Source organism: Coregonus lavaretus (genome assembly GCF_964263955.1).
Source record: "Coregonus lavaretus genome assembly, chromosome: 28".
In the NCBI taxonomy this organism is placed as follows: domain Eukaryota; kingdom Metazoa; phylum Chordata; class Actinopteri; order Salmoniformes; family Salmonidae; genus Coregonus; species Coregonus lavaretus.
In genome coordinates this window covers 10,082,695-10,100,734 of record NC_140015.1, presented here as the reverse complement: position 1 = coordinate 10,100,734, position 18,040 = coordinate 10,082,695, and the positions used below count along the sequence as shown (strand labels likewise).

The following is an 18,040-nucleotide window of genomic DNA, read 5'->3' as shown; positions in this document are numbered from 1 at the left end:
GGACTCCATTCTTCCGATGCTTCCCAACACAATTTAACATGCAATCTATCAGGTTCCTCATTACTTATGTTGTAGTTTGTCCCAAAAGAAGACTCCCTTGTCCACCCATTAATCTACCTGTGTGGCATGCTTGTGATTTTCCTCTCTCGGTGACCTGAGAAATGATCAGGACACTGTGATGCCACAGGGATTCACATCTGAGCCAATGGAAAATAACAGGTGTATCTCTATGCTCTGTAGATTATAGTCAGTTTTGTTGCGTGCGTGGCTTAGATTGTCTCAGACATGAGTGGATGTGGATGTCATAGCATACATGCTGTCAATGCATGTGAACTCCAATGCTCCATCTCCCTCAATAAAAACAACAATGGCCTCTTTGCGATGCAGTAAATTACTCTCTTCCAACCCTAAGACCTTTAAAAATGTATTTATTTGGAAAGTTATGCGTAATTCCAACAAATAAGTTACACAACCTCAAAAACATGGGGACATACTTTCAAGCTTCCCTGCCAGTCAGGTAAACAATATCCAATGTCGTATCTACTCTTATTTACTACTGACAACTGCAGGCTGTCAACAGGCCGATTCTTGTGTCCCATTCATGCGGCCTCTCTCAGCTTGGCCCAATGCCAAATGGCTGTCCAAAGCCCAGGTTTAATTTACTGTATCTAGTTGCATGGATGTTACCATCCAAAATGACATGACACATGCATTGTGCTACTAGATTTGATACTTTACATGATTTGCACTAGCTTGTCAAACCTGTTCACCAGCAAGTTCCAGTGAGGTTCATATGTAACCAAGACTATGTAAATGGCTGTGTAAGAATGGAAAATAAAATACAGTCAACGGTTGTCCTGTACTGAGGCTTACCTGGAAACTTCTCAGTGACTAAACCTTTGTCAATCAAGGAAGAATGGTATCTGCCTAACTGGGATTTTCACTGTTATATGTTCAAATGATAATGTCACTGTTTAGTTGTGAGTGTTTAATTTTGAAACTTATCTGACCCACATCAACAGTCAAAAGATTGGTTGGAATGAAAACATAAGAATCGTTGCTCTCATAAAGAGTATTTACAGTACTGTAACTGTACAACAGGCATATTTCACATACAAATAATATATTTTTTAAATTGCTATAGGCTACTCTCAATAGTCTAAAGTGGCTACCTCTCCTTCATCTTCACTGATCCCCATCAATCCAGGTCTTCCAGATCACTGCAGATGCAGGAAAGGAGATATTGAAAGGAAACCACTTTAGACTATTGAGATTAACCCAGAGGCACATTTGTGTTAACGAAAGAATTTTGGAATCTTACAATACTTGTTGCCTATGATCATTAACTGATCGCTATTATGGTCTTACCTTAGCCCAATGATGGACTAAAGGAGCCTAACGTTACTCCTTATAGTCCAAGGACCTTACATGTTCTGTTTAAATGCAAATTGGCTCTGGAAGCCAAAACAGGCAAATACTCCATTTAAATGTTAGAAACATTGGGAGTAAAGAGGGAAATGGACACCATGAATCCATGCAAGTCACGTACCACAGCAAGGAATTTTGACTCCCAAAACGAACAATGGTAAACGAATAAACTGTGGAAAATGCGATGATTATGCACAATTCTGTGTCTGGTTTTTCAGAATGCTCTTCACTCTTGTCAATTGATATTTCTGGTCCTGCAGCATTTTTAAATTGCTATAGGCTACTCTGGATCCTGTTACAAAAATTGTTGACACACAAACTTACCTTATATCTATTTTTCTTCTGGGTGCTTTCTTCTGCAATGGAGTTGAAAGAATGAATTAGTCTGTGACTGTCCTACAAAGCTGCTGTCACCACTGCCAAAAAAGGTACTTCCAGCCAGTCAGGTATATGTGTGATTGTGCATGGGTGTGTGTTGTGAAGGAGTGTTGACAGCAGCTTGCACAGTGGTCAGGTGAGTTGGTGAAACAACTACAGTGCCCTCAAAGTATTCACACCCCTTGACTTTTTCCACATTTTGTTATTACATTTAGATTTTGTGTCACTGATCTACAAACAATACCCCATCATGTCAAAGTGGAATTATGTTTTTAGAAATGTTTACAAATTAATAAAAATGGAAAGGTGAAATGCCATGAGTCAATAAGTATTCAACCCCTTTGTTTTGGCAAGCCTAAATTACTTCAGGAGTAAAAATGTGCTTAACAAGTCATATAAATTGCATGGACTAACTGTGTGCAATAATGGTGTTTAACATGATTTTTTAATGACTACCCCATCTCTGTACCCCACACATACAATTTATCTGTAAGGTCTCTCAGTCAAGCAGGGTGGTGGCGGCATCATGTTATGGGTATGCTTGTCATCGGCAGGGACAAGGGAGTTTTTTAGGATAAAAATAAAAGGAATAGGGCTAAGAACAGGCAAAATCCTAAAGGAAAACCTGTTTCAGTCTGCTTTCCTACAGACACTGGGAGACAAATCCACCTTTCAGGAGGACAATAACCTGAAACGCAAGGCCAAATATACACGGAGTATACCAAACATTAGGAACATCTTCTATGGCAAGACTTGAAAATGGCTATCTAGCAATAATCAACAACCAACTTGAAAGAGCTTGAAGAATATTTTTAAGAATAATGGGTAAATATTGTACAATCCTGGTTTGTAAAGCTCTTAGAGACTTACCCAGAAAGACAGCTGTAATCGCTGCCAAAGTTGATTCTAACATGCATTGACTCAGGGGGTTGAATACTTACCTAATCAAAATATATTCGTATTTTATTTTCCATTAATTTAAAAAAAAGTAGAATTTTTGTGCCACTTTGTAACAACAAAATGTGGAAAAAGTCAAGGGGTGTGAATACTTTTTGAAGGCACTGTATTTCTCCTTAAACATGCGTGTGAAAGAGACATACTGTGTAAGTAGATATTGCTAATTAGTGTAGATCATTTTGTTACTAGCACATATATATTCATAAGAGATAGATTAAGGAGTTTGGGGTTATTTTGAGAGGTTCACCAACTACACAGCTGTAACCTGCTGCTGAAATCACAAATCTGTAAATTAGTCAGACAGACCAGAGAATAGATAGAATCTGTGTTGATCCTAAACCTAAACACAAATTACCATTCATTTCACAACTGCAGCTATTTTTCCATGTCTGATCTGCAGGGCAAATATATTTATTTTTGACTCTCAAGACACCCTCATGAGAACAAAAACTAAGTAAAATGCTGATGAGGCCCATATATGCACTTCCCACCCGTTATAGTTGCTGTTGGTTTCTGCATTAGGGGGACAACTCTTTGTTTGTTTGGTGTTAAGGTTCATTCATCATAAAGACATTTCTCCAGCCTATTATATTACAGCAGGAGTACCTCAGGACAGACCAAAACAATAAATGTGATAAAGATGCACTGAAACACGAGGAGAGAGAAATGATTTGGCTGAATGCAGATCCAAACGCCTTATGAGGAGAAATGTAGGTGTTGGAATGCTACCTATCCTGACTGACGTCTTAAAGGAGGATCTAAAGTATGTAACACATGGTGCTGTGACTGTCATTCATCTGGAGTCTGTAGGTGTGTTTCTCTCAAAGCTGTGGCTCAGCAGGGAGGGAGGTCCCTTTGGTGCAGTAAAAAATAAAGCAGTCAATTTCACAGTGCGAATGGCACCATCAAGCAAACTGTTCTATGAGCCATAATGGGAGCATGAATGCAAAGTAAGGGTTCATATTAGCTTCACTTTCTGATGTGTCTGTCTGGCCTGGGTCTTGTTCTGCTGATAAACTGGGTCAGATAGGCTGTGCCTTCAGAAAGTATTCATACCCCTTGACTTGATTTCCCCCCCCTCAGTTTGGTCAGAGGTCCAGCTCTAGGCAGTCTGGGTAGTTCCATATTTTTTCAATTTCCCAATGATAGAGACCAATGTGCTCTTGGAAACTTTCAACACTCTAGAAATTGTTTTATACCATTCCCCAGATATGCCTTGTCACAATTCTACCTCAGAGATCTACGGACAGTTCCATGGACTTCATGGTATAGTTTCTGCTCTTCAAAAAGAAAAGGAAAGCCGCACACTCTAGGAGCTCAGATGCAATAATGTAATATCTTAATAACCAACGTTTCGACAGACAAGCTGTCTTCATCAGGGTATAATGACAAACACTGCGGGTCACTGGTTTATATAGTGTGAAAGGACACACGCAGGTGTCTGTAATCATGGCCGGGTGTGGCCTAATAGCATTGGCCAATTCACAGATAAAAACAACATACAAAAAACATGGATAGCATATGATCATAGATACTTAGCTACATAGGCCCACAACATTTACAATGAATAGCAAAATCACAAGAATGGCTTCAAATCAAAGTCTACGTTGAGACCGAAGGGAGCAAGGGTCTGCTCTGACATGCACTATCAACTGTGGGACCTCAAATAGACAGGTGTGTTTATTTCTAAATCATGTCCAAACAATGGAATTGGCCACAGGTGGACTCCAATCAAGTTGTAGCAACAGCTCAAGGATGATCAAAGGAAATTGGATGCAACTGAGTGCAATTGGGAGGGTCATAGCAAAGGGGTGTGAATACTTGTGTAAATTAGATATTGCTGCATTTAATTTTAAATACATTTGCATATATTTCAAAAACATGTTTTCACTTTGTCATTATGGGGTATTGTGTGTAGATTGGTGAGAATAAAATACATATTTAACCAATTTTGAATTTAGGCTGTAACAACAAAATGGGGAATAAGTCAAGGGGTATGAATACTTTCTCTATGCACTGTACGTTAAGTATTTAATCCAAAGTTGTGTGAAGCTGGTCAATTTTACACACTATCAGATATAGAGGAGCGCCTTCCTCATAAAATGGCAGCTTTAGTCAAGATGGAATTCACAGTGAATAGTTCTAATCCATTGTTGTGGCTGGTAACAAACAGATTATCAGGTCAACATAGAGTAGACTACAAGTTTGACAGCTTTTCTATACTAGTTTAAGCATTATAGTCAATCTATAATGTTATTGTTCTCTGCGATATCATCATGAAACTGAACAAATATAATAGCCAAGAATCAAGGAAATTAAGTTGTATTTTATCCATTACACAAACATTTGTAAAACCCTAAAAGCAGACAGAAAGAAATATACAGGATGTGCATTCTGAAAACAGAACATAATTGCTCAAATTAAGCGGAAAAAACAGGACAACGAAGACATGGTCTCTTGCTGTGAATAAATAATTCCTCAAGTCAAGTCCTTTTCATGGTAAAATGTCTTCTTGAAGACAATGCTAGTTGTATTGAGGGAGCTTGGTGTCTTGATCCCGTTTGTGATGCTCTTCTTCAAAAGTCTTTGTAATGCAACAACCTGAAATGTAGTAGAGAAAAATCTACCAAATTAATATTATTCAAATATCTTTCTTAGATTTATTTATTTGTATCAAAAAATCACCCAGTGTTGATTTTATTTTCTGCTTTCCGAAAATAAAATATTCAGGAAAAACAAGACTCGCCTGAAGAGAGGGGCATGGCCCTTGTTGTTGGCCAGGGAGAAGAAGCCGCTGTTTGGGGAGAAGTCCAGGCAGTGGGCCCTGTAAATGGTTTTCCTCTGGAACATGGGGAAGTTCGAGAACACTGTGAAGCTGGGGATATGAACCTGAAATGATAAGGGTAGACACATTGATGACAGTAAAAGAGAGACATGGTTTTACTTCATTTAAAATCAATTCAAACTTTATTCATATCCAAGTCATGCTTTAATAAAACCTCTTATATACATTATAGCTGTAATGATGACAAAGACAACATTAGGTTGGTTTGTGTGTGTGTGAGAGAGACTGACCAATCGGGCAGCCTCGTCGTCAGCCCTGGAGGCGATGGCCAGGATCTCGGAGGTGGGGTTGAAGCGGAGAGAGGTGGCAGAGGTCACCAGGTTCATGATGGCCTTCAGAGGCTTGGGGTTGTTCTGCCGCATACACACCTCCTGGGAGTACACGTTCACCACACCTGCCGCTGACCTGAGATAATAGAAATGGTAGAAAATGTATGTGAAAAAATTGAGTGTGCTACAGGTATCCTAGGTATTTCTATATAAAAAAATGTAATTGGGTCGTTCCACGAAATGGGTGCCTTTTGATATTTAAGTAGAAATTGTGTACAAATCTTACATTTTAAAAGCCTGTTATATTAAATGACATGTCCTTTAACATAGACCACATTATATGAATAAAGACTTGCTAAAGTGCCAACATTTCTGCATTATGACATGTCCCTTCGTCAACCATGTGTCACCTCTAGGAAGATTTTAACCCACTTAACCCCAACATTTCTCCAAGTTTCACCATCATTGTAAAGCCCTTGTTATTTTGTTGCTTTGACAAAGTCATTTCTGAAGATGATTTATTTAATGTTATTAATTTACGTCTGTCCCTCATTTTAAGATCAACCATGTTACTTGAACTGAATTCTCGTTTTAATAAAATGAAACTATTCCTTTTTAATATTTCCCCCCCCCAAAAAACATAGAACATCTAACAGTCAAATCGTAGAGTAAAAGCAGGTGAACTGGTTCTACCCTTTTTGGCCATTTTCTGGTGGAAAACTGAGTGGGTCGAGCATAACACGTCAACCCTGTAATCAATAGATAGACAGGCTAGTCATTTTCTAACTTAATTTTTGCATTTAATTAACACTAACACTTCCTGTTGCACTTCCTGTTGCACAAAACAAGATTCCATTCCCCCTGTCACCATGAAATGTATGGCTGATTAAAGATGAAATCATCAACCCTGTTATGCTCAACCCTGTTACTTTATTTGGCACTTAATAGGCACTTACTATAATTGTTTTATTTAACCTCTTAAAAGTGGGAAAACATGTTTTTTATTAAGTTGAATGTGCTCTTTATGACAATGTTAAAATTTGTTACACTTCTTAAAAAGGCACCTAATTGGTGGAACAACCCAATTATCCTGAAGGTTTTGTGACAGAATCATGCATAAAATCTAAAAAAGACATCTGAAGTAAGACAAACAGGACAATACAAACATTGCAATGGTTTGATCACAAAACGACAATCAATCGCTGCTGAATCATATCAGCAAGGAAATGGATGAATGAATAAATGAGCTACACACCAACAACCTTATGAAAACAAAATGGCTGACTCACCCGCAGGCCAGATACTGTCCGTTCCTGGATGCAGCTATGGAGGTCCCACTCACACAGCCATCATCTGTGAACCTGTTCAGGCATTTACTGCTCCTCATGTCCCATATGTACACCTCACCCTCCTCTGCAACATCAAAAAGGTTTAGTACATACAGGTACCCATGTACAGCTTTAAAAGTGCAATATGCAGAAATCGCTCCGCCATTTCCTTTTTGCTAAAATGCTAGTGACAAAACAAGCAGTGGTCGCCAATGCAGTGGTCACTTTGAGTCGAAATGCATGCCACATTTTTTTTTTTTTTTACATGACAAAAAACAGAAGCCTATATATGAAACATTAACCAATTACAAATTGTTCTGTAGCAATGAGGTTTGTAGTAGGCTATAGGCCCAATACATTATCACTGAATATTGGCTATGCTTGAACTGCCCTGCCAATGTTGTTCTTCTCAGATCTGTTTGAAATTATATTTCAAAATTGTAGGTATATGATCACACTGGTAATAGATCATTTGCTGTATTACTTAAGGCACAGCTGAGTGAGCATAATCATTTGCTTTTATTTATTTTACTGGACTGATGGCCTGCATCTGATGATCACTCTGAGGGGAAGGAGAGAGCAGCGGTGAGGCTGCCTCTCACCAGAAAAGGGGACACAGTCTTCCAGCTGATGGAGAAACTCAAGTCGCACTGCATTATTTCTGCCTCATGCACCAATTCATGTTGTTAATACGATGGCCAGTTGAAGTGAAATATTACTCGATATAAAAAAAGAGTCACGCCACTAATAACACTTTGCTATACTGGTTGCAGTGTGAGTGGAAGTAGGGAGAATGCGCATCGACAGTGCTGAATAACAACTTAAACTTACTCATAAAAACAGCAGCGCTTTGCTGTATTCGTTGAGTCTCTCTCAAGTCATGGTTTTAAAAATTTAGACATTTCACAGTATCAACTTTGCTGTGCGCTCGAGGCTTCTTTTTACAGTCTATGGCTCGAGGAAACTGTGCAGACACAGTGATCTGAGCTATCTGATTGGCCAGCGGTAGGCCTGTATTTGCTCTCTGGGCCTGCCGGGTAAGTGGAGTTCTACCTTCAGACACATGACATTTTTCAAAACGGGAACACTTTGCCTTCCCAGTGCTAGGGCTGCTCAATCAAGTGCCCCTACCGCCAACTGCACAAAACAAACACATAAAATAGGAACACAAGGCTTTATCGTTGTTTCTATACAGAAATGTTTGGTGACCGACTAGGAATACCTTGAAGATTGACTGGTTGGTGACCACTGGTGTAGAGAATCATTGTATCATCTGAACCGCTGTTAAATATATTTTCCATAAACAAAAATATTGTATTTTCAGCTGTTTGAAGTTCGTGTACAAAACCGAAAGTAAAAGACACAAAAACAAATCTACCGCTTCTTAGACTTGCTTTCAAAGAGAGTGACAGATCTATAACTCACATTTCTATGTGAATTTGGTCAGGTCGCCCAAAAAGTTACATATTGCAGCTTTAACTAAAATCATCTAAAAAAAGGCTTTAGGATGTGATTGGGATGTGGCTGTGTGTCTTTTTAGACCAGGGTAAAACCCACCAGAATTGGTGAAGACTTTGCTGCCGTCGTGGGAGAAAGACACTCCCGTAATGTTTCCGTTGATCTTCATGCTTTTCACTACCTCCTTTGTCTGAAAAAAACAACAATGAGAAAATACTGACATTTATGCAATGCATGTGGTTGTCACATCATTTTTCATTATGAAGCTTACCATTAGTTCCAAGTCACATGGTGTTTGGTTTACAAGCACACAACGCCTGATCCAAAATGGATTCTTATGTTTTGATCCATTTTGGATGTGTGGTATGTCAGGTATTTGCCATCTACAATCACCTACCTTCATTGTTAACACGTGGAGGTATCCGGAGGCGCCAGTGAGAAGGAGGGATTCTCCATCAGGGGAGACTTCAAACTCTTTCACCCTCTGTTCCCTCAGACCTGGGGGACAACCATAATTGTTACTGCACTCAATCACACCCATTTCAAAAATAACACAGTCTGGCTGAGAATATACAGTGATTTTATCTTTAAACCAATCACAGAACACAATAATTTGCTCAGTAATAACTAGGCTTGGGCGGTATACCATATATGCCGTATAACAGGGTATTTGGAAATAGCCACGGGATGGTTTTCAATAGCGTCAATACAGTTGAAACTTTATTTTCTATACATTTGTAAATACCTGCAGTCAACTTGTGCAATACATTAAGGAGATAAAGAAGATGGCGATCTTCATTTCACCGGTCACATCATTTTTCATCATGAAGCTTACCGTTAGTTCCAAGTCACATGGTGTTTGGTTTACAAGCACACAACGACGAGAGACCGGAGCCTTGTGAGTCACTCAATGTTTTGCACCACGTGCCAGGTGATCTAGGGGTGGCAGGTAGCCTGGCGGGTAGGAGCATTGGGCCAGTAACCGAAAGGTTGCTGGATCGAATCCCCGAGCTGACAAGGCAAAAATCTGTCGCTCTGCCCCTTAGCAAGGCAGTTAAACCCACTGTTCCCCGGCCGCCGTTGACATGGATGTTGATTAAGGCAGCCCCCCGCACCTCTCTGATTCAGAGGGGTTGGGTTAAATGCAGAAGACACATTTCAGTTGAATACATTCAGTTGTAAAACTGACTAGGTATCCCCCTTTGCCCTAGTTACACCACTAAATGTTTGCTAGATATCTTCTAACTATTAAGTTAACTGTCTAAAATGTGCTAAAAACAAGCTTCTCTTGGTAACAGCAGAGAATCCCCTCCTGGATCAAGAGCGTTGCCGTCTAATATTGTGCAGCAAACTGTGTATCATTTTTTTGTTACTTGTATAACTTTGAGATGGGATGTCTGTCCTGCAAATAATTTAGGTCAGAGACTGTATAAAATGTTCACAATGAGATTTTACGTGTACTTGTTAGCATTAATAACAGGTTAGATTACTACCTTACAGCCAACAGGTTAGATTACTACCTTACAGCCAACAGGTTAGATTACTACCTTACAGCCAACAGGTTAGATTACTACCTTACAGCCAACAGGTTAGATTACTACCTAACAGCCAACAGGTTAGATTACTACCTAACAGCCAACAGGTTAGATTACTACCTAACAGCCAACAGGTTAGATTACTACCTAACAGCCAACAGGTTAGATTACTACCTTACAGCCAACAGGTTAGATTACTACCTAACAGCCAACAGGATAGATTACTACCTTACAGCCAACAGGTTAGATTACTACCTTACAGCCAACAGGTTAGATTACTACCTTACAGCCAACAGGTTAGATTACTACCTAACAGCCAACAGGTTAGATTACTACCTAACAGCCAACAGGTTAGATTACTACCCAACAGCCAACAGGATAGATTACTACCTAACAGCCAACAGGTTAGATTACTACCCAACAGCCAACAGGTTAGATTACTACCTTACAGCCAACAGGTTAGATTACTACCTTACAGCCAACAGGATAGATTACTACCTTACAGCCAACAGGATAGATTACTACCCAACAGCCAACAGGATAGATTACTACCTTACAGCCAACAGGTTAGATTACTACCTTACAGCCAACAGGATAGATTACTACCTTACAGCCAACAGGATAGATTACTACCCAACAGCCAACAGGATAGATTACTACCCAACAGCCAACAGGATAGATTACTACCTAACAGCCAACAGGTTAGATTACTACCTAACAGCCAACAGGTTAGATTACTACCTAACAGCCAACAGGATAGATTATTACCTTACAGCCAACAGGATAGATTACTACCTTACAGCCAACAGGATAGATTACTACCTTACAGCCAACAGGTTAGATTACTACCTTACAGCCAACAGGTTAGATTACTACCTTACAGCCAACAGGTTAGATTACTACCTAACAGCCAACAGGATAGATTACTACCTAACAGCCAACAGGATAGATTACTACCTTACAGCCAACAGGTTAGATTACTACCTTACAGCCAACAGGTTAGATTACTACCTAACAGCCAACAGGATAGATTACTACCTAACAGCCAACAGGATAGATTACTACCTTACAGCCAACAGGTTAGATTACTACCTTACAGCCAACAGGTTAGATTACTACCTAACAGCCAACAGGATAGATTACTACCTAACAGCCAACAGGATAGATTACTACCTTACAGCCAACAGGTTAGATTACTACCTTACAGCCAACAGGATAGATTACTACCTTACAGCCAACAGGTTAGATTACTACCTTACAGCCAACAGGTTAGATTATTACCTTACAGCCAACAGGTTAGATTACTACCCAACAGCCAACAGGATAGATTACTACCTAACAGCCAACAGGTTAGATTACTACCCAACAGCCAACAGGTTAGATTACTACCTTACAGCCAACAGGTTAGATTACTACCTTACAGCCAACAGGATAGATTACTACCTTACAGCCAACAGGATAGATTACTACCCAACAGCCAACAGGATAGATTACTACCTTACAGCCAACAGGTTAGATTACTACCTTACAGCCAACAGGATAGATTACTACCTTACAGCCAACAGGATAGATTACTACCCAACAGCCAACAGGATAGATTACTACCCAACAGCCAACAGGATAGATTACTACCTAACAGCCAACAGGTTAGATTACTACCTAACAGCCAACAGGTTAGATTACTACCTAACAGCCAACAGGATAGATTATTACCTTACAGCCAACAGGTTAGATTACTACCTTACAGCCAACAGGATAGATTACTACCTTACAGCCAACAGGTTAGATTACTACCTTACAGCCAACAGGTTAGATTACTACCTTACAGCCAACAGGTTAGATTACTACCTAACAGCCAACAGGATAGATTACTACCTAACAGCCAACAGGATAGATTACTACCTTACAGCCAACAGGTTAGATTACTACCTTACAGCCAACAGGTTAGATTTCTACCTAACAGCCAACAGGATAGATTACTACCTTACAGCCAACAGGTTAGATTACTACCTTACAGCCAACAGGATAGATTACTACCCAACAGCCAACAGGTTAGATTACTACCCAACAGCCAACAGGATAGATTACTACCTTACAGCCAACAGGTTAGATTACTACCTTACAGCCAACAGGATAGATTACTACCTAACAGCCAACAGGATAGATTACTACCTAACAGCCAACAGGTTAGATTACTACCTTACAGCCAACAGGTTAGATTACTACCCAACAGCCAACAGGATAGATTACTACCTTACAGCCAACAGGTTAGATTACTACCTTACAGCCAACAGGTTAGATTACTACCTTACAGCCAACAGGTTAGATTACTACCCAACAGCCTTGGGGTTCTAGTGACTCCCCATGGCTTCCTCCTCCTCACCTCTGACAGTGTGGACAGGGATCACCTTGCCCTCCATCATGTCGTAGATGTAGAACAGCTTGTTCCTGAAACTGGTGGCCACCACCTGCTCCCCGTCCACGCTGAACTGGGCCTTGTGCACCGGGAACTTCTCCAGGTGGATACTCTGGATCTTAGGGTTGGTCTTCCCATCAACCTGGAGAGGAAGGAGTGACATTTAGAGTGAGGTGGAAGGTAATTAATATTAGTACAGACTTGTCTGTTAGTGTCACAGATTCACTAAATAACCCTAAAATAATCATCCCTAAGGATGTTTGGTGGTCCATTGAGAGTTTTGTATTTTTTTTAGCTTATAGTTTGTATGGTCAAATAAAAGACCTGGAGGATTTCATTAAAAGCATATAGCCCCAACCGGCCCGTTTATGACATTCCCTATACCATGCCTCATGATGACAGCCACAGAAATGCCTGAGAGAAGACTGAAGCTGATGAATAAAATGAATACCTGGAACAGAGAGATGGACTGGTCGAGCCCTGCTGTCATGACAACCTGGGCGGAGGGGTGGAACTGCACCGTGGTCAGCCTGTCCTCAGACGGCCGGTCGTTGTTGGCATGTAGGCACTTCTTCATCTGCAAGAGAGTTCAATACATCCATGATAAATGTACTAGTATCACATGTAAACATGACGTTGAAAATACTCTACTATTGTGATCTCAATTGCCAAAACCACATGATCTAATACTGGAAAATCGAATGGCTTTGTAACTCCCAAGCCAGTAAGGTACTCTGGTTAGAGAGTCCCCATTTGCAGTCAGAGAGAGATCTGGTTGTTCTAGTCTAACTTCATCTCAAATGTAGTAGTGGTGAGATGATGGGAGAACAGAACTCACCCGTATGATTCCTTTGGGAAGGCTGTCGGATGAGCCCACAAAGTTGCCCGTCTTCCTCATCAGGTCGTCTCCATCTTCAGAGTCTTCATCAGAGTCATCTTTAGATTTTTTTAAATAGACACATTGTTTATTGAAACGACACAAATGTATACTATATACCAGGGATCATCAACTAGATTCAGCCGCAGGACGAACATAATTACAAATAAGTTGTAGACTGAAATTGACCGCAAGAAGTCCAAACATATATAAAATGTTATTAAAACAATCATTTCAAACCGTCTATATCATGAAAAGAGTGTTCATAGTGTTTTGTACACTCAGTGTGCATCTCTCTATTATGCGTTTGAATACTTCAGAACAGATTTCCAAACTTAAAATCACTTGGAGCTGATTTGCTGGTGTTTTTACCATCTTTTATGTCCAAAAATAAAAATAACCTTCAGAAAACTTGGAGGATCAAATAAAATCAGTTGGGGAACCCTGCTATATACACTATAACACCATTATATAGTAGGCAATCATCAGTGAGGGGCATCTCTCATAACATATTACACGGACCATGAAGATGTTTATGACCAAAATTCATAAGTTTACCTTTTTTCTTGTTCTTTTTCTTTACTTTTGTTTCTGCCCACGACGGCTTTCCACCCATTGCTTTTTGGAACCTGGCAAAAATGAGTTGGAAGTGTGAGTTTGAACCACCAGATCCGAGTGGTATTTACTCAATGGCTGTATTACTAATATCCACTTACTGTTCTTTCATCCTCTGCTGTAACTTCTGTTTGGACATCTTGGCCTCTGTCACACTCTTGGTCAGGTCTCTACGGAACCGGTGTGTCATGTCCACTCTAGGAAACGGGAGGGAAAGATCATGGAAGAATGAATAAAAAACATAGTGACGTAACTGCTAGGGATGTAACAGTTCACCAATACGCATCGGTCCCGGTTCAAATGTTTAAGATACAGACTGACCTAAATGTACCATGCATCGGTCAGAAAATCGATTCAAATGTTATGAATCGTTGATTCACTGAAAGGTTTTGCTCATATTACTTTCTTTCTACCTTCAGAAAATACCGCTGATCTTTTGGGACAACTGACGCATCCTCTCCTTCAGTGTCAAACTAAGCATGTAACTGCGTTGACAGTCATTGATCTACAAGTCACTTTGCATGCCGAACAACCCCAGGCAATATCAGTAGCCTCCTCAAACTGTGCACTGCTTCGCACGCTGACCAATAACGCTTCGATCACACCGATAGCGTCATTGCATTTTGGTACACATACAAGGTGAATGTTGAACTTTTGTTGCACACATCCAGATGATGCTGCATACCGTTTTGCGCAATGACTCTGCAGGTGTGATCGAGGCTTAACAAAAGTTCAACATTCACCTTCTGCTACCATTTCTGTCAAGCTGTCTACAATTTGATGCAAACAAGCCCCCCCCAAATCTGATAGTGGGGTGGTAGATGCCCACTAGTCTCCCTTATGGCTCAGCTCAGGTGACTACATACACCATAGACATTTACACAAATACACACACACAGATGTCAGCTCGGACAGAGTACCAGCACCTCAAATGTTCTACTGCTTGAGCTCCTGTTCATCTTATAGAATATTAGCTCAAAAGCATTGTGGAGCTCCTGCACCTAAATATAAACAGTACCGGCACCCAAAATGAGTACCGGAAACCTATTTCTGCCCAGGTCAAGCACTGGTTTCTGTATCTAGACACGTATCGATTTGTCTTTAAAGGGAAAGATGCACATCACTAGTAACTGCCCATACAAGCAATGTTTGATTCACATATCCATGTAATTGACATTAGGGTTACATGCCTACAGCTAATGTAGTTACATGAAGTTTGAAGCATTGTACATGACATCAATGCTGAAAAGACACAATAGGACATCGTTGCAGTCCCAGGTACTAACTCTTCCTCCAGATCATCATCCTCATCCTCCCACACTGCTGTCCTGGTTGGCTGAACCTTCAGCCGTGCTTCATTCTCTACATCGGATTCGCTGGAATCGTCATCGTCCAGAAGTGTGGCACCTCCATCCTCTCTGTCCTGTTGACAAGAAGTTGATTTGATAAAAACTGACTGCAATGAAACTAAAAGTAAATGATATGTGACAGACGGATATGACACTGGAGATTATTAGTCTAGTACCTGGTTGTAACTAACTATCAATCAATATTGGATTTACATCTATACCATGCTGACAATGTGGCAACATAATCCAATGAGAATATTTAAGAACCTTGGCAGGCAGCATCATTCTGTATGGAATCAGGGGTGTATTCATTACCCCAACTTTTCGGATTGGAATGGCAACCATAAAATACAAATTAACTACAACTTCTGTTTAAGAACCCAACAGATTTTACTTCACGTTGGAGTTGTTGCAAAACGTTTTGTAACAGACAAAACGTTTTGCTACAGAATCAGCGTAATGAACACACCCCAGATGTACAGTACCAGTCAAAGGTCTGGACACACCTATTCATTCAAGTGCTTTTCTTTATTTTTACTATTTTCTACATTGTAGAATAATAGTGAAGACATCAAAACTATGAAATAACACATATGGAATCATGTAGTAACCCCAAAAAGTGTTAAACAAATTATATTATATTTGAGATTCTTCAAAGTAGCCACCCTTTGCCTTGATGACAGCTTTGCACAATCTTGGCATTCTCTCAACCAGCTTCATGAGGAATGCTTTTCCAACAGTCTTGAAGGAGTTCCCACATATGCTGAGCACTTGTTGGCTGCTTTTCATTCACTCTGCGGTCCAACTCATCCCAAACCATCTCAATTTGGTTGAGGTCGGGTGATTGTGGAGGCCAGGTCATCTGATGCAGCACTCCATCACTCTCCTTCTTGGTCAAATAGCCCTTACACAGCCTGGAGGTGTGTTTTGGGTCATTGTCCTGTTGAAAAACAAATGATAGTCCCACTAAGCGCAAACCAGATGGGATGGCGTATCGCTGCAGAATGCTGTGATAGCCATGCTGGTTAAGTGTGCCTTGAATTCTAAATACATTTCCACCGGTCTAATGTCCATTGCTCGTGTTTCTTGGCCCAAGCAAGTCTCCTCTTCTTATTGGTGTCCTTTAGTAGTGGTTTCTTTGCAGCAATTCGACCATGAAGGCCTGATTCACGCAGTCTCCTCTGAACAGTTGATGTTGAGATGTGTCTGTTACTTGAACTCTGAAGCATTTACGCTTCATGCGCCCAATCTGAGGTGCAGTTAACTCTAATGAACTTATCCTCTGCAGCAGAGGTAACTCGGTCTTCCTTTCCTGTGGCGGTCCTCATGAGAGCCAGTTTCATCATAGCGCTTGATGGTTTTTGTGACTGCACTTGAAGAAACTTTCAAAGTTCTTGAAGTTTTCCGTATTGACTGACCTTCATGTCTTAAAGTAAGGATAGACTGTCTTTTCTCTTTGCTAGTTTGAGCTGTTCTTGCCATATTTTTTTTAATGTTTTTGTCATTTAGCTGACGCTCTTATCCAGAGCAACTTACAGTTAGTGAGTGTATACTTATTTTTTTCATACTGGCCCCCGTGGGAATCGAACCCACAACCCTGCCGTTGCAAACGCCATGCTCTACCAACTGAGCTACATCCCTGGACTTGGTCTTTTACCAAATAGGGCTATCTTCTGTATACCACCCCTACCTTGTCACAACACAACTGATTGGCTCAAACGCATTAAGAAGGAAAGAAATTCCACAAATTAACTTTTAACAAGGCACACCTGTTAATTGAAACGCATTCCAGGTGACTACCTCATGAAGCTGGTTGAGAGAATGCCAAGAGTGTGCAAAGCTGTCATCAAGGCAAAGGGTGGCTACTTTGAAGAATCTCAAATCTCAAATATATTTTGATTTGTTTAACACTTTTTGGGTTACTATATGATTCCATATATGTTATTTCATAGTTTTGATGTCTTCACTATTATTCTACAATGTAGAAAATAGTAAAAATAAAGGAAAAACCCTGGAAAAGCTGTCCAAACTTTTGACTTACATTTGACATATTTAGCAGACGCTCTTATCCAGAGCGACTTACAGTTAGTGAGTGCATACATTTTTCATACTTGCCCCCCGTGGGAAACGAACCCACAACCCTGGCGTTGCAAGCGCCATGCTCTACCAACTGAGCTACAGGGGACTTGTACTGTAACTAATGAATTCCTACCTCCACGAGCCTTTCTACAAGATAATCTTCAGCACCAAAAACAAGATCTTCAAGAAGTTTTACAGATGCATCTTCTTCGCCCAAAACAGTCACAGCCTGGGCGTTTTTGTGTCTTTTTAGCACTTCTTCCTCGTAGTCAGGCTCTGGTTCAGAGACTCTCTTCATCGTCTCTCTCCCGTTTCTAGAGTGTATACCGACTTTGTCCATGTTTATAATTTAAACCTTAGCATATGAAACGAATTGTAAGTTTACTCAGGGTAGAATTTAACAACATTCAGTAGACTCATAGATGTGCTAGCTAGTCTTTTACAATAACATGCCTCATGCGCCCAATGTTTTCCACATGGGGTGGCTGCAACGCTGTGTTAGTTGT

At 40.3% G+C, this 18,040-nt stretch overlaps 1 protein-coding gene across 1 annotated transcript; it reads right to left on the bottom strand.

Annotated features, from left to right (window-relative positions):
- Positions 1–4,080: 4,080 nt before the first annotated feature.
- LOC311104228 (U3 small nucleolar RNA-associated protein 18 homolog) lies at positions 4,081–18,040 on the bottom strand. The gene is made up of 13 exons (XM_084145969.1): positions 17,668–18,040; positions 15,393–15,529; positions 14,208–14,303; positions 14,050–14,120; positions 13,453–13,550; positions 13,066–13,191; positions 12,582–12,756; positions 9,061–9,161; positions 8,763–8,853; positions 7,167–7,290; positions 5,839–6,013; positions 5,510–5,652; positions 4,081–5,364 (listed from the first exon to the last, which is right to left on the bottom strand). The coding sequence occupies exons 1-13, from the start codon at positions 17,872–17,874 to the stop codon at positions 5,340–5,342; spliced, it is 1,569 nt and encodes a 522-aa protein (XP_084002095.1). The 5' UTR covers positions 17,875–18,040; the 3' UTR covers positions 4,081–5,339.